Below are 24538 nucleotides of genomic sequence, written 5' to 3'. Positions count from 1 at the left end.
TGGTTTTCCAATCTTTTTTTACATATGTAAATATTTCGTAACACCTACTGCCAGTGATTCGGAATTTTCTATATTTTTTCCAATCATTGGAATGTTGAGGTATGTTGATGACAAGATCTAAATCATCCTCGAGAAAACTAGATATTTTCTCTAAACAACAATTCTTAACACCAACTACCTCAACTGAAGACAAATACATCATTATCACTGACTGACAAGCATTATCTAAAATTGCTCTCAATCGACAATTTTCAGTTTTATGTTTATGAATGCCACTTGATGTTGAAGGCATATTTCTCCTACCCTTTCTAAAAAGTAATGGTTTTAAAATTTTTATTTATAAAAAAAAGGCATACTAACCTGTGTTTTGCAATAGCGGAAAGTGGAAGATTGTCACAGAAGAAGTTTCTTATTGCCACTCCATCTACTGCTAATGTAGTAGTGGACCTATGCTTAAAACATGGCATTTCACTTGTAGGCATTGGCTTGTATTTGTCTTCTGCAATTTGCTTATGTGAACTCCATACACACTGCACTTGTGTTTGTGAAATATGTTCAAACTCTTTCACATCTTCCCTAAAAGAATATTAATGTAAAATCAAAAATTATTCCTTATTTGATTGTACTTTTGGAAATTTACAATACCTTACACATTTAACAAGAAGAGCAGAGACATGTTTACATTTTCCAGATTTTCCGGCTTTACATGTACATGACATTTCGGTAACACTCATGCCATTTATTAACGATAGGGTGCCTTTAATTTCATGTGGATTGGACTTTACTGAGCTTGACTGAAGGCATAAGCCATATATTTTAATAATATGGGAAGAACTTTCCTCCATTTTTCCCGCCAAAATTAAATGACCGGAGTTTAGAACTTGATCTCCTTCTGAACACATCTTAAATGTTCACTGCCACTCAAGAACTTCAAATATTCCGGGATACTTAACTTCATCACTAAAAAATAGAACATTAACAATAATAATTACAATCTTTGGTGTACACTAACCTGAGATATTTTTTTCTTATGTAAAGTTCACTAAAATAAAACTTATAACAAACAAAATTGTGTCTTAATTAAAACGAATAAACAATAGTCAAACAAAATATAATTAAATTTAAAAGAAAAACACAGGTAAACGAACAAAACTAACTCAAAAACACAAAACTAAACATACGATAATATATAAACAATGGATTGCCGCTAGTTTCTCAAATTCTCAACTGTCAACTGTCATCAATACTTCACAGAGGCCCTTAGCTCGGTTCAATTTGATACCACATTGGCGCTGCGATCTTAATCCGAATCGCCAATAGTTTATTTCTCTTATCTTGAATCGTTACTTAAGTACCTATTTTAATTGACTCTAACTTTTTAGCATGTTTGTTGTAATACACAACTGCTTTTTTTTCCATTTCTCTGTGTTCCATATTTTTAACTTTCGTTTGCCACTTCTTTTGAAAAAGCTTTATAATAAAGAATTAAATTCTAAAGAAGTTAAATTGTGGCCCAGTGTCCGAGCCTTATTGCACTGTGTGTAGCCTAACTTTGACATCTTAATCTGAAAACTGAATAACATTTTTACAAAATTTTGGAATATGTTTAATTCGTAGAACAATTTTAACAGTTGTTTTTAATATAGATTTCAATCCTTTACAAATAATCTCTCATGTCTTTTGATGTAAAACAAATATTCCTATAACCTTCAACTACCGTCTACCACTATCAATTTGTTTGTTTACGAAAGATGGCGATTATCTTCCCTCTTTCCCTAACTATTGCTCTCATCCTGGCCGCATTAAATTCGCTTCATTTGTTTTAAATACGTCAAAACTCTCTTTTTCATTAAAAGAAGTACTTGCTTTAGTCTTTGTTTTTGGCATATTCTATTTTGTAGGTTGTAGAACGGCGCCATGATATATTTAATAAATATAAGTAATTTTATTGTGTATCACTTAATGACAATGACAAAAAGACAGATTAAAACCAGTACTTCTTTTAATGAAGAAGAGAGTTCTGGCGTATTTAAATACAAAAAAGTATTTAAATTTGGAAATACTGCCCATCAGCCCTGATACCAAGTTAAAAAAATATGAGGTCCATTTCCCCGATTTATGTTGATATGGGCAACTCAAATTACACGGCCTGTCAAATTTTCCTGCCCATTCTCTGTCTCTCTCTAGGACCTCTCTCTTGTGTCGCTGCCGCATTAATTTTCTTCGTACCTATTCCATCCGTATTGACAGTTCATTGGTGCTTGCTTTATAAAAATAAAAAAACAATGCAAATCTTAACCTATAATAATTCTAAAGTATCTACTATATAAAAACTTTAAAAAGTGTAAACCCTGTAGTTGGCTGTATACCTTCAATAAAACAACGTGGAATGAAGTAAACACTTCTGTTGTATATAGGTATATGAATTTATTAAAATTCTTAAAATTTATCCAGAAGGGAGTGGAAGTACAAAACGTTTTCGGTCAAACTAATCACCTTCAGTGTAAACTTGGAAATAAGTGAACCACTTTGATTAAAAAGCAAAAGGTGGAAATTTTGACAGTTGAAAAATAGAAAATGTGGTTACTTACGTCCAGTGTACAAGTAATTGTAACCAGCCACTTCAATAGGTGTAAAAACCTCTAAATTACATTATTATTACATAATATGTTATAAAGTAGTCGACATTAAGTCAATGTCTTAAGATTATAAAGGTCACATGTATTTCATCCTTGCTCGAAAATTGCACAAGGTACTTGTGTTCTAGTGAACAACGACCAACTGATTGTCAGACAGATTGGTGCCAGAAATGTATGACAATATGTCAAAGGAAGGTAGGTGGATTTTTCATCTGTCATCTGAAAAATTTTTAACAGAGAATTAGTAACTTTAATTGGTATATTAAAAAATACAAATATTAAAAATGTTTATTGTGAGTTCGTAAAAACTGAAATTAAAAGCAAAAATCTGCTCATATACTATGTGACGTCATAAACTGTTTTTCAAAATTAACTGAGTGGAGAAAAATTAAATTTATTTAAGTAAAGGTGTGATTTTGTGATAAATGAATAGGTTTGTTCTAGCATCAGTTTCAAACGGTTTGAAAGCATCAGCGAATAGTGGACCAGCGCGAGTAGAGGGGATAGCACTGGTGACTGTATTATGTTTTCTCACTGACCAACTGTTTGCTGACGGTTTCTGACCAGTTTGACTAGTTTGACTGTTTGCTAGAACAAACCTATTATTATTTATACTACTAAAAGTATTTAAAAAACAGATGGTATTTTAATGGAGTAATATGGTGAATATATGGTTGGTTGCATATGTTTCAGGAGACTAATAAATAAAATAAGAAAATACTATTAAATTCTGTAAATTGTGAGAGGTATTGAATAGATTAAGAACTGATATTAAATGAGGAAAATTGAGTTGAAAGAAATGTACATGTCTTCAACAAAAAAAAAATATTCTGAATGTAAAAATTTGCCACATATTGAACTATTGAAAATTTAGATTTGAATATTATATTGATGAGTGTTGAGATATTGGAATAAAATTAATTAATTATTGATAGCTGAGAATTTATTTTCAATTTTAATAGTAATGAAAAACAGAGTAACTGAAAAATGTAGGAAATTCATCAAAATTTGGTTGTTATGTTAGAATGTCTTATCTGAAAAGATTAAGGATTCTAGGTTGTGAACTAAATGTAGTGAGTGATATAATTATATTGAGTGAAAATACTGAAAGAATGAGATGAAAGAGGTAAAGTATTGTCAGAAGCGTAGAGAGAAAGAAACTAAATTTTTTTTTGAATTATTGTATTGTTTGGATTTTTATTTAATGTAGGTTTTTAGTGGTATGTACAGGAACGAAAGTCAATGTGAAGACGAATTGAAGTAAAGAATTATGGAAATAATTGTCGATGATTGGGGGTGAAGTCACAGTTAACACAGTTTTTGTCCTTGTCTCTGACAATCTCTAAATCTTCATATAGATCTAAACGAAGGGTATTTTTATCTTAGATGTTATGAATCAAAGTCACACCATCTAGGATGTTAGGGTGGTGTTTGTTGGCTTTGAGATGGTGATAGAAAGCAGATGTTGTAACGTTTAGTGTGTTCTGCTGATCTAGTAGATAGCGATCTATAGGTTCTTCCTACATAAGATGCATCACAATCAGAACAAGATAATCTATAAACACTATTACGATTCATAAAGTGGATTGGATCTTTTGTGTTAGATAAGATTTTGTTGAGAGTGATATTGACTTTGAATGATATATGGACATTGTCCGAAGAATAGAGAATATGTCTGATCTTCTCAAATATGACAGAATTATGAAACGGTAGGGACCTATAGATCGGAGTGATGACATGATTTGAATTGTAAGCAAGTGGCTGACGGCGATTGGATTCTCTTTTTCGGATGAGGTTGTCAATTATATTAGGGTTGTAATCAATGTTAACTGCTATTTGTTTGATTATATTAAGTTCCTTGTTAAATTCAACTGTAGATAGAGGTAGTGTATGTAATCTATGGATGAAACTCCTAAAAGCAGAATATTTATGTGACAGTGGATGGTTGAATGAAGAATGAATAACATGGTCAGTTTGAGTAGGTTTGCGGTAAATACCAAAGTTGAACTGGTTGTTGAGTCTGGTAACAGATACGTCTAGAAAATTAATGGCATTAGATGATTCTAGTTCCATAGTAAATTTAATATTAAGATGGATTTGATTGATTTTGGATAAAAGGTGATTGACTGAGTCTTGTTGACCATCTATAAAAGCGAGACAGTCATCTACGTATCGGAACCAATGTAGAATTTCAGGATTTTTCATGTTGTAATTGGATTTTAAATAATCCATAAAGACATCAGCTAGCAAGGGGGATAAGCAATTGACCATTGCTAAACCGTCAGGTTGTTTTTAGAATTTATTGTTAAAAATGAAGGAAATCTTGTGACAGACAAATTTGTAGAATCTCTATTATCGGAGAAATGATATGGGGCTGAATAACCTTATTAGTTAGGAGAGTTTTTACCAGACCAATTGTTTTATTTTTGGGTACTGAAGTAAATAGGTTGCTAACATCAAAAGAAAGCATTGTAATGTTAGGATTTAGATTAATGAGCTTAAGTTTTTCAAACAATTGGTAAGAGTTAGATACTGCAAATTGAGGAGTGAAGTTGAATAAGTTTTTCATTGTATTTAATAGGAATTTAGATAAGATAGAAACTTGAGTGTTAATGCAGTTTACAACGGGGCGTATAGGAATGTCAACTTTGTGTATTTTTGGCAAACCATACAACCTTGGAACTAATGGGTTGCTAGGAATTTTGCTGTATGGAGCATCAAATTCAGTGAAAAAATCAGAAAATTGTTTGATGTCTTTAAGTTTTGTGATGAATCTTTTGGTAGGATCTACCGCTATGGAAGTAAAATGATTGCTCTCTAAAAAGGATGTAATTCTGTTGTTATATGTCACGTTCAAGGTTGACAAGACAGTTACCTTTGTCTGCTTTACTGAAAATTAATTGATGATTTAAGATTTTTTGTTTGATTGATTTTAATGACTTAAGAAAAGAGTTGGCTTTTTTGAAAGAAAGAATATGTTAAAAAGAAGAGTTATTAGAAGAATCAATTGTTGGTTTGAATTTGTTGAGAAAACGGTATCAAGAGTTTCTAATAGATGTTCTGTCTGAAAGGGTTACAGAGAGATTTGTCTCGATAGAAAGGTTATCTATGTCTTTGATTGATAAATCTTTAGGAATGGAGTGTTTAAGACCGTAGTTGAGCAATTGTATTTCATCGTTGGAAACATTAATGTTGGTGAGATTTTTTATACGCGGACGGAATTTGAAATCTGAAAACTTTCTGACATTTCTACATCCGAAGCTTGATCGAGCAAAGTTTTAGCTTGAATAAGTTTAATTACTTTTTTATTAAGTCTATTGAATTTAATTGAATTAGAAATTTCCACCTTATCCTGAACATCTGACATAGTTATTAATATTGATACAATCTATTATTTCGACCAAAGAATCATACATTACCTTAAGTTGAGGTAATTTAATCTTCCATAGTGGTCATTGCGTCAGGCCATGGAGTTGGAGTATCTACATTGTAAATGTCGTGTACCCCATCCTCCATGCTATGGCATGCTGGACGAGCCATACAGTCTGTAGTCAACACCCCGAGGTATGAGCGGGAACACAAAGTGTATCAATACTCTTACGCTTATGAAGCGCACCTGGCGCATCATAAGGGCCTTCACATTTTACTCTTTTTCAATTTGTCTTGAGTAAAATGTCTTTAATCTTTCCTGTCAGGCTCTCTTGGCTAACTCTTGTTTCTTATGACCCCGAATGGCGATTAGGTTTCCGAAAGCAGGCGGGTCACTATATTTCCTTCTAATACACCCTCTAGTAACCGAGCTATTACCGGCATAAGTAATCCACCATCTACCGACCAACGGTTTCGGGCAGATGAGCTGGTAAATGGCAGGGCAATCTGTTGTCCTGAGACTGAGAAATCGGTATCGAAGGCGGAGGAACCAAGACAGTGGTCAACGGCATCAGGATGCAGAAGGCAACGGGAAACCACTGCATTAAATATCCAAATGGATTCTCTTGTAAAAAACCATCAATGGCAATGTTTAAAACGAAATATTCCGGAGTAAAATGTTCCCCAATCGGATCTCCGGGGGGAACAGTGGCGAACAAAGTCGTGAAACTTTGAAAATCGTGAAAATAAAGTTATGAGAATAGCTACTTGAAATACAAGAAGCTTGTATGCAGCCAGGAAATTAATAAACGTAACAACAGAAATGAAAAGGCTACATGTGAAAATACTTGGTATCAGCGACGTACAGTGGAAAGGATCCGGCAAATGTCCAACTAGAAGCGGCATGTTCTACTGTTCGGGAACTGATACAAACCATCGTTATGACGTCGTAATAATAGTCGAAAGGGAAGTCAACAAATCGGTACTAAGTTTTACCCCATATTCAGAACGAATCATAGCAATCCAACTAAAGTCGAACAAAGGAAAAATTTACATTATTCAAGTCTATGCACCGACAGCGGAGAAAGAGGATGAGAAAATAGAAGAATTCTACAAGCAACTAGAATACATTCTGGAATCGACCAAAAAAGAAGAGGTCACCGTAATCATGGGGGATTTCAACGCTTAAGTTGGTAAGGTGAAAACTGATGGATGCACTGGTGAATTTGGACTTGGACAACGGAACGACCGAGGTGAACGTATGGTACAATATTGCCAAGAAAAAAAATTTGTCGTAATGAACACAATGTTCAGATGTTATTTTAAAAAATAAACGATATAAAGGCACACAGGGATTATATGAGCTTTTCTTTAAGAAAAGTCCATCTAATTTTACACCCCGAGATAAAAATAACTATCAAAAAATAGTTGTAGCGACAAATGCTCACAGAAGACATTATAGATCAAGTAACCAGATATATGGTAGTAAATTAACAAAATATAAAAAATAATTGCACCAATAACAAAAGGCAAAGGAATGTTGATGGAAGTAAGCAGTAATAAAATAGATTACATCCACTGGGATGACCCAAATGAACTTGTAGGTAGATTAATGTTATTACTATCATCACAGCTAGCTGGACATACAGGTCATACGAATGAAATAAATTCAATTATTGAAGAACTAAAAGAGGCAACCTGCAAGAATTAATTTTAAACGAAGAATTATTATAAAATCTCTCAATGATTTGTTCCAAGCTGATTTGATTGATATGCAAAAGTATTCAAAGCCAAATAGAGGTTTTAAATATATTTTGGTTGTAATAAATAAATTGTTTTTCAAAATTTTTATGGGCTTTACCGCATAAAAATAAAACAGGTGTTGAAGTAGCTAAAGGTATGGAGCATGTGTTTAAACAACAAAAACCAAATAATCTTCAAACAGATATGGGAACTGAATTTTTTAATTCACATATGAAAACTGTGTTAAAAAAATATGAAGTAAATCATTACAATGTATTTAGTGAAAAAAAGGCTGCTATTGCTGAGCGAGTTATTCGTACTATTAAATCGATGCTTTGGAAAGACTTTAGTTTCAATGGGAACTATAAATGGATTGACAATTTGCAACAAGTTGTAAATGAATACAACAATAAAGTTCACAGAACAACAGGAATGAAACCAGTTGATGTGAAAAAGAAGCATGAAAAACTGTTGTTAAATACTGTATACTACAATCACATTAAAATTGTTGATTTGAAAAGTCAAAAATTTGGTATTGGTGATTATGTGCGTATTTCAAAATATCGAGGAGATTTTGATAAGAAATACAATCCAAATTGGTCTAATGAAATTTTTTCTGTTTACAAAATAAAATTAGGAAATCCCATTACATACTTGTTAAAAGATTTTAAAGGTGAACAAATTATGGGTGGATTTTATAAAGAGCAGTTACAGAAAGTTAAACACAAAGATAGTTATTTAGTAGAAAAAATATTAAAAAGAAAAGGAAATAAAATTTTAGTCAAGTGGTTAGGTTTTGATAATTCTCACAACTCATGGATAAACCAAAGAGATGTAATTTAGTGGTGGTGGGGGTAAATAGTTAAAAGTAAAAACATTCTGTATTTGGAAATAGTAGAAGATAAAGATTTAGAAAATGTTCATTGTTGACGTTCAAGGTTTTTTCTTTCCGACTGAGGATGTTTTTCTCTGTAGAGAAATTGCTATTTATAGAAATAATTTATAGTAAGAGAAATACTCTTACTGAAAATCATCTTCATAGAATGATTGAACTACCAATCAAAGAAGAAATGCCAAACAAATTATATACCAAGTTTATAGAACAACAATTTAGTTAACAGCATGGTCTGAGCTGGCAACCGTGGCATTTTTATGATTCTCCTCTAAAATATGAAGAAATTTCCAAATTTTTACATGATCATATATTAGACGAGATAATATTAGTGAAAAATTCAGAAACCAAAAATTTTTTGGAGCGGTTTATGGAAAACAATAGATTGTATAGCAGAGGAACCTGATCTACTTCCAGATGCAGCAATAAAGAATATTTTTAAATCTCATCCGTGTTTTCAACATATCAATGAGGACTTAAACTGTGCTTTGGATAATGTATATAATATTCATTATTTTTATAAATATTGTAAAAAGAGTTAATAATAATAAAATATTAAACAAAAAAAAGAGTTTTATTATAGGATACACACTAGGTTTGTGTTCAAAGTGTAACCAGACATGAAGCTTGTAAAACAAAATACAGAGCTTGATGTAGAGAATAATTTATTGGAACCAATGGAAAATAAGTTTAAGAGGCATGGAGTGTTGTTTCCTTCAACAATTAGATGTATTATAGTTGGTCACTCAAATTGTGGTAAGACAAATGTGATGATAAGTTTATTGGAACATGCTACTGGATTAAAATTTGAAAATGTGTATATTTACTCAAAATCGTTAATGCAACCAAATTATAATTATTTAGAAACCTTACTAGAACCAGTTAAAGGAATAGGATAGTACTTACAGTGGAAGTACTGTTATACTGCACCCATCTGAAGCGAAACCTAACTCAATTTTTAACTTTGATGATGTGGCTTGTGATAACCAAGATGTTATTCGGGAATACTTCAGTATGTCTCGACATGTTCAAGTAGATCCATTTTATTTGAGTCAGAGTTATGCTAAAATTCCTAAACACCTTATAAGAGACAATGCAAATGTTTTAATTATATTTAAACAATATGATTTAAATTTAAAGCACATTTACAATGACCATGTTGGGACTGACATGAACTTTGAAGAGTTAAAAAACATATGTTGGCCGATATAGAAAAAAAATTGATCAGTATTTTTTGTTTGAATAAAAAATTATAACTATGAAATAATAATAAAGAAATTAATAACTTTAAAAAGTATTTTATTAAAATTAACCTAATCTATTCAATATTATATATATATATATATATATATATATATATATATATATATATATATATATATATATATATATATATAAATTAACTTACATTATATTTATTAGCTTTATTTTATATAAGTAAAGTTCTATTTCTTCTCTCTATTCCTCGGAGGACCGTACATCAGAGGATCTGAAATGAAATAGATAATAGTTAGCTTTTATAATTCTAGTAGGAAACAGAAAGCACTTACTTTTCATTCTGGTGTCCTCCGAGTTAGAAAATGCTCTATGTCCTCATAGTCATCATTGTGCAACTCCACCACAGGAGTACTGCTTGTACTTGTACTAGGTTTTATTTTCTTATTTGCTGACGTTCCCTGGATGTAGAGCGTCCTCTTTATACCTGCATTTGTTTGAATTTGCTGTTGTTTTTCGAACTCCTCATATTCGTCGTCAATTTGGTTGAAGCGATATCTTTTTACCGCTCCTTCTACTTTTTGAAATTCTCCCTCTGATTGAATTTTTGTCCGCATGTAGCGGATTGGAAGATTTCCAAATTTTCTTTTTATGTGTTTCGAATTGGGTGTGTATGACATCCTGTCTTTCTTCAGTGAGATATCTGTGACGCCAAATCTAAAAATAATGAATGTAAATTATAATAAAAATGTAATAAATAGAATACAGGAAAAAACATTAGTAAGAGTCCATAAAACAAGTATTAAAAAATGAAATAAATATAAATTTGTACATAGACATAAACAAATAATGAAGAAAATGTAATAAATAATAAAATAAAATAATTACAGATATGGTGAATAAGCAGAAAAAAATATAAATAATAAAATTATACTTACATGAACAGCTCCCTCATGATTATCAATGCCGTCCCTATTGGAAAATTGACGGGATCCTCAGTTAAGATGACTAGTTGTGATGGAATTCCTGCCATGATGTACGTTGTTTTCAATGTAATTGCTGCTAACAATTTGATTAGTCTTAAACAGTTGTCTGTATTTATAGCGAGAAAAGGAGATAAAAAATATTTAACATTAATATGACTTTGTAAGATATTGATAAATTTATATTTTTAAAACAATCATGCAATCACATCGAAAACAACTTATTTACACCAAGGTAACCTTTCTAATCGATAAAAATACCGTAAGTTTGAATAACAACTCATTTGCGTCAGAGTCGTCCTTTCTGACGTGATAAAAATATCAATCACGTTAAAATAACAACGTGTTTGCATGAATATTGATAAGTTTGAACTATTTGACCCCAAAATTTAATCACGTTTTAATAACGAGTAGTTACATGATTATTGATAAATTTTTATTTATATGACCTTAAAATATAATCACGTTGAATAACAAATAAGACAAAATACGTCAATTGTTATCTGATTACCATAAACTATAAATTGAGAGCATCTTCATATTTGTGTTATATTTCGAGTTCAACAGTGGCACGTAGTCGATGAATTGTCCAGACAAGTAGTGGAGAAAGTAGAAGCAGTAAGTAGATTAATTAAGAGAAAAACTGATTTACAAAATTTAACGACGTTCTACACCTTCGTTGCGGGGTATGCCTCTCAGAGGAAAGGAGGGGAAACTTATATGCAAGCGAAAGTTGGTAACAATGCATTTATAACAGAATACTCAAATCATATGTTTCAGTATTGAATACTTTATAAAAATAAATTATAATAAATTACGGAAATTACGGAATTAATTATAATAAATAAATAAAAAATAAATGGGACGGTAAACAATCCTCATTTTTTAATATGTTATTCCTTACCAAAAAACCTTTAATAATTTAAGCACAAATAATTAAAAATCGTAAATTTGGGTCAAAAGTTATTAACTTTTTAAGAATTCCCATAAGAGCCCATGTTAAAACTTAACTTTGGCCCTTAATAGTAATTAAACGGCACGGTAAAACAATTTTTAAAAATTGTTTAAAAAAATTGTGTAAAAAAACAAAAAGTTGTTGTGTTCATGGATTTTATGAAACACATTTGTGAAAAAAAAACATTAAACAACAATAATATATGCAGACAATACTACTGACTTCGAAAATGTATAGCTTTGGTTAAATTTAGCCTGATTCTATCGGGAAATTGATTTTTTGTCGAATTTATATGGTGAAGCCGTATGGTGAAATAATTTTTAAACACTAATCGAACCAATTGAATAATGTGTCCATTAAGTGGATCTTAATGGACACATTATCGAATTCCAGTGAATGCCCAGACAAGCACATAAAAATCTCATTTATATTTAAACTTCTCATTGCGGCAAAGATTAACTTGAGCATAATATTTGGAGAAGAAAAGTTTGTTTCCGTTTTTACTATACTCTCTGCAATCATACATATTTTCACATCTTTTGTATACTTGCTTAGACCTCCTCTGTTTTTCCGATTCAGAAGCATGTAACTGGAATCGGTTGTTGTCAAAGATTTGGCATAGTCATTGCAATTTAAGTTTTGAACAAGCTTTCTGCTCACAAAACCTGCTGTACAGGAATTATATTAGCATTCCAAAATAAGAGCAATTCATATCCATTTAAATTTTAAAGGTCTAAAAACAAACATTACTGTTTGTTGTAAAATAACTAGGTGACACAGATTTCCCAATATAGTGCACTCGTTTCGAGAACGCTCTTGTCAGCTCTTTTAATATGAATATTTCACGGTCGAATCGTGTCAGCAATCATAATAAAAACAGTTACAAATTTATTTATAGATACGGAAAAAGACTTATGGATCAATCCTTATTCATCATTCAATATTCAGACTTCAAGTTAGTGAGAAGATAGACTTGCCCACCAACTAGTTACTGTTACATTTAGAGTTGGTGAATAAATACATATCTAACAAATAGTGTTCTACTTCATCAACTCCCATCATAGGGGGTAACTACCCCAACTAACCTAGGGCGTTCCTGCTTATGGAGATTCAACATACTGCTATATACTCAACCACATCACAAATATAAACACAATTTAAAATTTTGTTGTGATTAATAACGAATTGCTGCTGTAAACTTGGTGCGAAATCCTCCTTAAATTCATATAATAAATCTAAACAAGGATTTTTCACCTTTTTCGAGGAGACATTTAAAATAGATGTATTGTCTTGATCAAGACAATTTGAACTTTCTGGTGAAGTAATTTCACTATGAATTAGCAACCTTTTATAGACCTGCTCAAAATTCCATGCTGTTGGATTATTTGAAAATCCTCCTCGCCTGCGTATTGCGGCAAAAAACATTTCCAAATGATTTTGGCTTAATTTGTACTCCTTCATAATCTGTTATCGTACTTAAATAATTAATTGAATTATTTATAAAACTAGTTAAAAAATTTTCACTACCCTTATACAATGGTTTTTTAAATTGGGTGTTACCAAAAAGTTTCTTATGTTCAAAAGATCAAACACGTTATTCATGTTTCTGCAAAATGTTGCAGTTGCTTCTACATATTGGAAAGCTGGTATATTTAAGTTTTTTGCGCAATACTCTAAGGCGCCACTCACACTTGAACTTAATGTTTGAACATCTAACTTAACCCTCATTTTTTCTTTGTAATAATTTAAGTGTCTCCTCCTAAGTTTGGTGGCACAATGCAGACCGGTATCTTCTTGAAGGTTAACCAGCTGTTTAAAATATTCCCATTTAATGGGATTCCCTCTACTATCTCTTAGGGGTCGTAAGTTACCTAGGACGAGTATTGCGCACCAGTTTCATCATGTGACATGCATCTAATGTGATATATATTTTCTCATTATTATGAGGATTGATAAAAAAGGCTGGCATAGGAAATTTAAATATGCCCCTAATAAATTGGCGATAAGCAAATTAGATGCATCTCCATCAAAAGTCAAACTCTTAATTATAATACCAGCACTTTCCAATTGTAACAAGCACCTCCTCACAAAGGTAGCCTTTTCTTCAGCTGATGAAGAATGAATCAAAAAATAGGCTATTGGAACTTCATATCTGGTGTTAATGCCCACAACCATGAAGACTAACCCTTTGTGGCTTTTGGGTGTTCTTCACTACCTTCCATTGGAACATCTATATTTATATAACCTACTGATCTACTTCCTATCCAATGTATATGATGATGAATAAACATTTCATCCATCATCAATGCACCAACAAGCTTTTTCCTTTTTGTTTTTCAACATCTACTTATCTACTCCTTTAGTGTTTTATTATCAGAAACACTTTTTAATAAATCTTCTGGTTCTTAGAAGTCTATAACTTCGCGTTTTTATAATGTATTTTGTGTTGTCTCCTATTTCGACTATTTCACCTATTCTATTCCATTGGCGACTCGTCCTAAGCAATACGCCCTCGGGGGGCTATTGCAGTAACCGAGCTAAGGGCCGTTGTTTATTTTCTTTCACGTTGACGTTGACGGTTGAAGGCATGGCATATGGTATATGTTAGGGTTAGGGGACTGTTTGTTTGTTTTATTTATGATTTAATAATTGTTGCTGTATATTACGCGTTTGTTGTAATTTATTTTGTTTGTTGTTTCGCGTTGAAAATGCATTACCATTGTTGTGTTCCCGGTTGTAATTCTTGGGTTAAAAGAAACCCAGAATTAAGTTTTCATTTTTTTCCAACGCCAAAAAAAAACGAATGTTATTATTGAAACCAATTTGGGCAGTAAGGAGCTTGTTGACAGAAGGAAAGTTTGGATTGAAAGGCTCAAAATTGAGAAGAAAGTGTTACACTATATGAGAGTCTGCTCTTTGCACTTTGAAGCATCTGATTTTCTTCAAAAAGGTATGTTTTCTAAAATTAATGTAATTGTCCAGTAATTTTTTTCTGATTTTAGAAAGAGTACAACGCAGGACTTTGAAGTGTCAAGCAGTACCTAGTCAGAATCTTCCATTAGAGGCACATAATACAGAGCCAGGACCATCCTCTAGATATTTAAGGGCAGATGCTAAACAAACATTGACCACAACTGTTACTCCCAAGTTTAATTGCTTGTGAAGATGTTGAGGATGAAGATGATCAAGAGGTAGCAGAGATCTTAATGAGTTTAAGAAATACTGAAAACATTGTTCAGAATAGCATTCTTTCATCGAAAGATGTAGCTGTGCAAGCGGATATTCCAAAAGTTGAGAATAGCACTCTTTCATCGAAAAATGCAGCTGTGCAAGTGAACACTCCAAAAGTGCTTACATTGAGTGAAATAATTGATAGTGACACTCAATTAAAAAACTATACTGGTGTAAATAACTTTGCTATTTTTAATTGTATAGTAAGTATGACTGAAAACTATATTAAAGACAAAGGAGTTCATAGGTTAAACATTCGACAGCGGATAATGTTAGTTCTTACAAAGTTTAAGTTAAATTTGACTATGTCACTTTGGGTTCTATGTTTGGCATAACACCTGACTTAGTAAAAACATATATTTATGAATTAATACCTATCTTAAGCCACATTTTAAAACCTTTGGTGCATTTTCCCACCAAAGAGGAAGTTCTTGAAAACATGACAGTTTGTTTTGCAGATTTTCAAAATGTTAGGCTAATTTTAGACTGTACTGAAATTTATGTACAGACTCCAAAGTGTTTGTGTTGCCGAATACGATTTTATTCACAATATAAATCTCATTTAACAATTAAGTTTATGACTGGCGTTTCACCTGGTGGGTTAATAACTTATGTCAGTAAAGCATATGGAGGAAGAGCATCAGATAAAGTGATATTTGAAGAGAGCAATGTGATTGCTTTATTAGATTCTAGCAGAGATGCAGTTATGGTAGATAAAGGTTTTCTTATTGATGATAGTTGTAGATTATATAATATACAATTAATTAGACCTCCGTTTTTAAGAAAAAAATCCCAATTAACCACTGAGGAAGCTATCTTAAATGCCAAAATTGCATCAGCTCGAGTTCACATTGAACGGATTAATCAAAGATTAAAGATTTTTAAAATTCTTAGTGGAAAGTTAAGTTGGGCTTATGTTCCATTAGTTGATGATATATTTACAATAATATGTGCAATAACAAATATATCATCTCCAATTTTATCAGATGGAAAATTTTTGGAGACGTAATGTGTTTTAATTTTATAATTCTCTATAGTATAGTATAGTTGATCCAAAAGATGGCATAACCCAGACATCCAAAGTGAAAGTTATCCTTCAACACCAAATTGTTCTATATGGTCTACATAATCTTCAGAAAAAAGTCACACCATTTTGAGCGTCGGGTTTGGGGGGGGAGAGGGGGGAGAAATCGGTAAATTCATAGTTTTTCGCCAATATTTCTAAAACTATGCGGTTTAGCATGAACAACCCTCTATACAAAATTGTTCTACATTAAATTTGAAATAAAAAAGGCCCTATGCATAACCCTTCTAAAATGAACGGTTCCAAAGTTACGGAGGTAGTATAGTATAACTGGTCCAAAAAAAGGCCTAACCCAAACATCCAAAGTAAAAGTTTTCCTTCAACACCAAAATGTTCTATATGGTCCACATATTGTTCAGTAAAAAGAGCGAAGCCGGTAAATTAGTAGTTTTTTTACGTTTTTCGTCAATATTTCTAAAACTATGCTTTAGCGTAAACAATGTTATATACAAAAATGTTCTACATGAAATTTAAAACAAAAAATGTTCTATACATAATTGCTATAAAATCAACGGTTCCAGAGTTACGGAGGGTGAAAAGTCGAGGTTTTCGATACTTTTTATATTTTTTGGGCAATATTTATGATATAACTATACCAAAAACCCAGACATCCAAAGTGAAAGTTATCCTCCAACACCAAATTGTTCTATATGGTTAGTTTTAGAAATATTGACGAAAAACGTAAAAAACTACGAATTTGCAGATTTCTCCCCCCTCTCGCCCCCAAACCCGACGCTCAAAATGGTGTGACTTTTTTCTGAACATTATGTGGACCATATAGAACAATTTCGTCGGCTTAAGATGCAAATGGCCTAACTCCAAAAATTTAAATTATTCAGGAGATGCAAAAACTTGTCAGAATTAAAAAATAATAATAAAACAAGGTAAGTTTCCAAAATATTTTATTTTGTTTAATGCTACAACATAGAAAATACTTGCTCTTGTCAAAAATAGGCTTTATTCTTGAAAAATTGGGAGTTAGGTAATATGCGTTCCCTGAGCATGGGTTGGCATCAGGAGATAGGCAATAATCTAATTAATTGTGCAACTTAAGTATAAAAAAAATTTAAAGACGGCAACACAAGACAAAAGACAAAAAGAAAGAGGCATTTTACAAATGTGGTAAGTTATCATAAAAAAAATGAAAGTCCTTAGGAATTGACGATTTAAGGTCCATTAAGTGTTGAAATTTTTCCGATTTAATTGGTAGTCGGATACATTAACGGCAACTCTTCTAAATTCCAGATTTTTTTATCTTTTTTCGTGATTCTGTAAGGCAAAGGCATCCATTCTTCTGTATGCCTGATTTTAAAGAGAATTCCGTGTTCTACTGAAGTGCTCTAATGTTTGTTACAGTAGGATCACCTGACGATCTACCAGGACGGATGGAACTAATGTATTGAACTTCTTGAAAGTTTTTGAAATATGTATGATCCAAGTACTCCACCACGTAGGGTTTCGGATTTATACGAGCAGTTTGACAAATATTGACATGGTCTGCTGGGACATTTATGACTCGGTTTTTTAGTTTTCGCTCGATTGTGGAGTGCATTGAATCGCACTCCATTTGCGTATGCCCTTTTTCTAAAAATTTTTGCTCAATTGTAATCCCATGCTTTTGTGCAAAGTTGAAAAGTGCATTGGCAAGAATTGCATTTCTGTTTTGTCAAGTGCAACCATCACTGTACAAAATGACTTTACTAGTAGAGTTTTTTTGGGGTATAATATTAGTCTCTAAAAACTTGTAAATGATGGTAGCAAATGTGTTGGCAGTTAGTCCAGCATGACCCTCATGCCAGAGGAAACAATATCCATCCAAGGATTTAATGTCCATAATTGTAAAATTATGGACTATTAATTTTGTTTTATAATATAGAGCGCTGACATTAGATTTTGGACTCAGTAGAACTGATTGCAAATCCATTGAAAAAACTTTTACATCTTCTTTTGTTTTGTCAACCTCTTTTTCCTTTCGTGCCTCCTCCTTTTTCTTCTGATGTTCTTGATAGGTAGCTTCGTCAATATTACCAGTCTTGTAACCCACACACGTATCACATTCGTCCTTTTTAGGTGAAAAAAGTGCTAAATTAAAATCGTGGAAACTGTTATTAAATGCTGCAATAGATAGCGGTTGTGAATCGTTTTTTGTACACCAGTCATTCTTATAAAACCGGTATAATTCCATTTTTGTTTGCCAAGATCTTTCAAGGTATAATTTCTTTGTGCTCTTTCGACAATAATGTGACTCTAGTTTTGGAAGAACTGTAAAGAAATTGCACAAATTTTCTTTTTGTTTGTCGATTTTCGCTTTTCTAGGAATAACTATTTGGGAGGAATTATTATCACGCGTATCATTAAGGTCATCATCCACCAAATCATTTGCAGTGTGTTGTGATTTATTTTTTTCAATCAACCAATGTGCAACAGTTCTTGGTGCAACTGAAAGAGTATTGCAAAACATTGTTTTGCACACTCTTATCTTGGATGTTGTTTCTCTTTACTCGTTCTCTTTTTTTTCGATCCCTAGCTCTTGAAGTACTTTTCTTTTCAACCAGCGTTCTTAGAAACAATTGTTTTTCGTTCCACAAAAAATTCCAAAATCTTGTAAAAATTTCTGTTCTTTGATCTTCTGTTATCTCATTGCACTTCATTACTGATTTCCCATTATTCATTACTGATTTACCACTGCATTTGCATCTCGGTCCTATAGCTTTTGCTTTTTTTTTAATATCATAATTCCATTTTTCTTCTTGCTTTTGTTTTCCAAAATATTCCTTTCCTTCTTGTCTCAAAATCTTATTTTTATTTTTCTTCCATTCCTTTTGATCTACATGACGTCTCTTTCTGCGTGTCCGTGAAGGGGTTTGCATTGGAGTGTTATTTTGTAGCTCTTCTACTACTTCATTTTCATTTTCACTTGAACTTGTTTCATTTTCACTGGGTTCATAAGATTTATCTGAACGACTAGAAGAAGCTTCAATAACTTCTTCTTCCAAAATGGAGGTTGGCACTTCTTCACCATGAATTGATTCTGGAACGAAATTCTGACGATCTTCTGGTTCAATGTTAATTTCATCTTCAGGAAAATTTGAGGAGATAAAATTCAGGTTAGCAACTTTTTCTTCAGCTAGGGTGAGTAAATCATCATCAGTAATTAAATTGTCGTCAGCTAATAAGTGGTGATTAGATGCTGAGGAGCTTGCTAGATTAGTACTATCAGTTAAGAGTGTAGATAAATCCTTATCTTGATCAAAAGTATCACAAAATGTTAACAAATCTCTTGTTACATCGCTTTCGGCATCGCTTTGTCTGTTGGGCTTTTCCTGGATGTTTTGCTTAGCCAATAAAAGCATTTTCATCGCACGGGATTGCGGATTCATTCTGAAATATACAGCGTTAATTAGAAAGTATACTTTTATGTACCTAGCTAAGCAAAAATTCAGAATGTTATTATAGGGAAAAAAATATTAAAGGTAGGTACCTATGTGGTTTATCATCGAAACTATAATGGCCTATCTCCTATCCAAACTAAGTAAATATAAAATGAAAATTGCCTAACTCCAACACGATATTTTAACATCAGATTTACCCAAGAACGCACAAAAATTAAATACTAAATTTATATTCTCTAGATAATTTGAACGTCAAAGGTAATTAAAGCATTAAAAAATTATTGATGCTTACCTCAGATATTGTTTTATGCACATAAAATTAAGAACAACAACGTTTCACCTGTTATTACCATTACATACTGGGAGTTAGGCCAACTGCGTATTGTTGAAAATCAAGCCGGAGATAGGCGAGTTTCGACTGGTATTTTGTCGCGGCATTTTTGACATTTCGGTTGTTAGGCGTATTTAAGTCGACGCGGTTAATTTTTATGAACCCAACCAACCTAAAATGTTAATTTGAGCTAAAAGTGGAGTTAGGCCATTTGCATCTTAAGCCGACGATTTGGTGTTGGAGGATAACTTTCACTTTGGATGTCTGGGTTTGGGTCTAACTATACCATACTACTACCACTGCTTTTGTTAACCCTCTTCTTGACAGAGTCCATTATAAGATACATGTAAGTATTTCAAAAGTTCATTTTCCCATCATATTTGATTTTAAACTTATTTATTTGGCAATATCTGCTTCAGTACACATTTCTTGAGTTGGTATCTATTCATCAAAACCATTTTTTAAATTTTGTTGTTACTTGCTGTTAAATTCCTGGAAGTATAGTACTAGTAGATAAAGATGAGTGTGCAACTTGTTCTCAGGTACGGAATTAATAAAAATCTTATTTAGTATACCTAACATATTTTAATGATGTACCAATAGCAACTCATAGTTTACAGTTTATAAATCAAGTTATAAAAAAACTTACGGCTTTTGAATAATTAACTATTCTTAGATACATATTGCCAGATTATCCAAGTCACTTTAATATATATGGCTCAAATAAGCTACAACTTTTTTGCTAAGACAGGAACATATTTGGTAGTTTTTATGAATTTCGTTTAAATGCAAATAATTTTTTTTAATCACATTTCAGTACATTATGAATTCGTATACAGTAGGAAAAATGAAAGAATACCCATGAACGAACATATAAAACACGCTGTATTTTCCTGTCACCGTGTCACACAAAAATTGGCATTGTAATAATTATTATTACGTGTACTTGCGCTGGGCAATTTTCTTTGTGACACGGTGACAGGAAAATACAGGGTGTTTTATATGTTCGTTCATGGCTATTTTTTCATTTTTCCGACTGTATGTTTGGGTACGACCAAGCAACTCACTGTCCTGAATACTAAGTCAAAGGAAGATGTAGGAATGGTAGTGGTGCACAAACACATGAAATTGTAAATGTTCTTTGGAAATACTTTTTTAAAAACTGAGTACTTAAAATAAAACTTTTATTTACACTAGCAAAGATTTAAGTTACAATTCGAAATATTAAAATCAGACTATTATTGACAGACTAAAAATATAACATTTAATATCAGACTACAAATATATTGATTTTAATCAGACTGAAACTCAGGTGGTTGACATGCTTTTTTACAATAATTACAAATCGTCGTCATCAGAGCCAAACCTCGTTTGCTAAACATTTTTGGCGAAATCCACTATTTTTTTATTTATAACTAAAAAACATGATAATGATATAATCTTCTTAATATTAGTTCTAAAAAGACTATAGTACATTTTAACACATTTCAGCAAAATGATATTAATTTTAAAAAAGATACAAGAGTTTTTTTCATTGCCTGAAAAATCTCACAACATGCACATACAAGGTTTGGCACTGACGCTGACGAAATGCTGAATATGCTGTTCCAGTATGTCACAATTAGTATTGCAAGAGTCCAGAATGTTCAATATTGACGGGTGGTAACTTCTTATTGAATTTGTTTGATAGAATATACTGGATCATAGAGGTCATTGTACTGTAACTCATGTGTGACAAATGTAGGGTGCATTTATGTGTTGTTTGTAGCAGAAACTGTTTTGTGGATGTTTACTAGAGACAAAATTAAACCAAAATTTTATTAACACATATGAGGCTATCAGCGCAAAAGTGGTGTAACCCACATTTTTTGCAAAATGCTGTTTTGGTGTAAAATGCATTCGTTACATTATGATCTTCAATACAACAGTAGTGTAAGCCACCATTTAATACCCATCAACGGATGGCGCTAAAAACTCTGATTTTGCACGGGTCATATTAAGCAAAACTACAGAGCAAGTGTGGTGTAGCATAGTTACACCACTTTTGCATCATGGCAAAACTATATTTGTCTGTGACTTACTTCAAAATTCCGTCAGCTGTCAGTGTCGTGTGTGTTAAAAATTGAGGTTAAAAACGAAAATTGTTTAAAAACATAAACTACCTCATATAATATTTCAATAAACGCTATAATATTATATCTAATCAAACGAAAAAATTGATGAACCATGGTTGAAAACGAAGATAATACGTCAGGTTAGTTAAAATATTGTGTTTCTACAAAATAAACAATTTTATTTACGTTTAGTTAGATAGATAGACATTTATTGTTTTTAAAAACTACAGTATTATAACAGTTTAGGTAGGTTATGTAGATTCATAAATTAATTAATCAATTTGGTTACAGTTGAAGATTTTGAGGACTCCGGCTCTGAATATCTACCATCCCCTGTGCCTTCCTCATTCAATGATGACTTTGAAGAAGTCCATACAGCCACAACTTCACAACAGCCACTTCCAAGCACGTCTATTTCAACAGAAGAATCTCAAATAAGCATGTCAGCAGCTGAAACCATAGATGAACCTCCTATCGTCAAAAGTAAAAAGGGTGTGAAAAAGCCAGAGACTTGGCAGCGAAATGTCCTTAAATTGAAACGAGCAAAAGGTGAGCAATATGAAAACCCCAAAAAGAAGATTTTTCTTGCCAAGACACCTAAAACAGGCAAATGTCCATGTCCTAAAAAGTGCCATCTAAGAGTAAACGAGGAACGTCAGCTGGAAATATCCAGAAGCTTTTACGCACTGGCCAATTTTGACACTCAGAATTCATTACTGTTCTCATTAGTTACAGTGGCAAACAAATGCAAAATTTATACAGAAAGAGTCGAATCAAGAAGGCAAAAACACACATTTACTATTTATTGGGTAATGACGGTGTTGGAATTCAGGTATGTAAAAAATTCTTTCTAAGAACGTTTCAAGTTTCTGATGGACGTCTTACTAGAGTGCTGAAACATAAAACTATTCAGCATGTTCCACCTATTGATCAAAGAGGTCGACAAAGTTCTGTAAACAAAATACCATACAATAAGATCGCAGAGGTAAAAGAATTCATTGGCCGGTTTCCAGTCTCTGAATCTCATTATACGAGACACAAAAGTGAGAATAGGAGATTTATTGCTCCAGATCTGAGCCCTGGATGAATGTATTCTATTTATAAAGATACTACACATGAACCTGTGTCATCTTTCATTTTCAGTAAAACTTTCAATGAATGTTTTAACCTACGCTTTCATGCACTCATCAGTGACTCTTGCAAAAAATGTGATCTCTTTAATAACAAAATTAATGTGCTGAAAATGAACAGCTAAAGAAAGAATTGCAACGTGAACAAGAGCTACACCAGAGAAAAGCAGACAGAGCTAGACAGGGATTAAAAGATGATACCACTCTGGCAAAATCATCAACTGACGTCACTGTAATAACTTTTGACTTGATGAAAACCCTACCTACCCCTGTGTTGAGTACTGGAATAGTATGCTACAAACGACAGCTATGAACTTTTTGCTTTGGTATTCACAACATGGGGACAGATGATGCCTACATGTTTGTTTGGAACGAGTCGGAAGCCTCACGAGGATCGCAAGAAGTAGGATCTTGCTTGATGTATTTTTTTTTTAATTTTGTGACTACTAAAAAAGTAATCATGTATTCCGATCAGTGTGGGGGCAAAATAGAAACATTAATTTGTCATTGATTTGCCAGTATGTGGTATCTAATCCGGAGTTCACTATTGAAGAAATAGATAATAAATTTTTGGTCAGTGGACATTCATACCTACCCTGTGACCAAGATTTTGGCCATATAGATAGAAAAAAATAAAAAATTATTTAAGGAAATATATGTACCATATAACTGGATTGAAGTAGGGTAGCAGCACCATTTTTGGCCATCTTAAGGAATTTCTTGGCCTTAATAAATCATTAAAAATCAAAAATTAGAGCTGCGGACTTGTAATTGAGCAAACGTATGACGTTAACTTTGTTTGATTTAATAGCCACTTACGTTTGAAGTTAAATTATAAGGACATTTTGTTAGGTATTTTTAATTCAGAAAGCATATAAAAACTAACTTTGTACCATTTGTGACCACTTTGCTCCTAATGTGGTTTATTCAGAAACCATTTGTGGCCATTTGTTTAATTCTACATAGATAAGGATGATAGTTTCTAGTATTTTTAGTTACCTAACACATTTTTTTACTAAAGGTAGAAAAATTATATTTAATTACTAGAAATGTTAATAAAATTACATGAAAAGGATAGTAGTTTTAATAAAACAAATTGTTATTACAACAGTTTTAATCAACACGAATTACTAAAATTTATAATATTTATTGATCTCTTCAACAAAAAAGTAACCCCTTGAATTTTTTTTAAAGGTGGTTGAATTTCTTCCATTACCTCATCCTTTTCATACCAAATTTCATCCTTTTTTTGTGGCCACTTCCAATCATTCCCATAGTTTTCCATTGTGCTGATTAAAACCTTGCCATTTTTTTCGTCAGTAATTATTCCTGGGAAAAACTTACTTTCGTACTGTACAATTACGTATGTAGATACTTTGTCCGCAGTACATATGTCAAGAGGGTTCTCTTCAACTACATTCTGTATATTTTTGGCCTCCTCACAGACAGGTTCCTCCCCT

General features: G+C 32.2%; 2 protein-coding genes across 2 annotated transcripts; one reads left to right on the top strand and one right to left on the bottom strand.

Annotated features, from left to right (window-relative positions):
* Positions 1 to 10015: 10015 nt before the first annotated feature.
* Positions 10016 to 11136, bottom strand: LOC126892415 (uncharacterized). The gene is made up of 3 exons (XM_050661944.1): positions 10797 to 11136; positions 10194 to 10575; positions 10016 to 10132 (listed from the first exon to the last, which is right to left on the bottom strand). The coding sequence occupies exons 1-2, from the start codon at positions 10889 to 10891 to the stop codon at positions 10197 to 10199; spliced, it is 474 nt and encodes a 157-aa protein (XP_050517901.1). The 5' UTR covers positions 10892 to 11136; the 3' UTR covers positions 10016 to 10132; positions 10194 to 10196.
* Positions 11137 to 15466: 4330 nt separating this feature from the next.
* LOC126891533 (uncharacterized) lies at positions 15467 to 16036 on the top strand. Its single transcript, XM_050660709.1, has one exon. It carries the CDS (start codon positions 15467 to 15469, stop codon positions 16034 to 16036), a length of 570 nt encoding a protein of 189 aa, XP_050516666.1.
* The last annotated feature ends 8502 nt before the right edge of the window (positions 16037 to 24538 follow it).

This window comes from Diabrotica virgifera, chromosome 9, assembly GCF_917563875.1.
Source record: "Diabrotica virgifera virgifera chromosome 9, PGI_DIABVI_V3a".
NCBI classification, from domain to species: domain Eukaryota; kingdom Metazoa; phylum Arthropoda; class Insecta; order Coleoptera; family Chrysomelidae; genus Diabrotica; species Diabrotica virgifera.
Note: the sequence above shows the minus strand (reverse complement) of the source record. Positions and strands in the feature narration are given on the sequence as shown.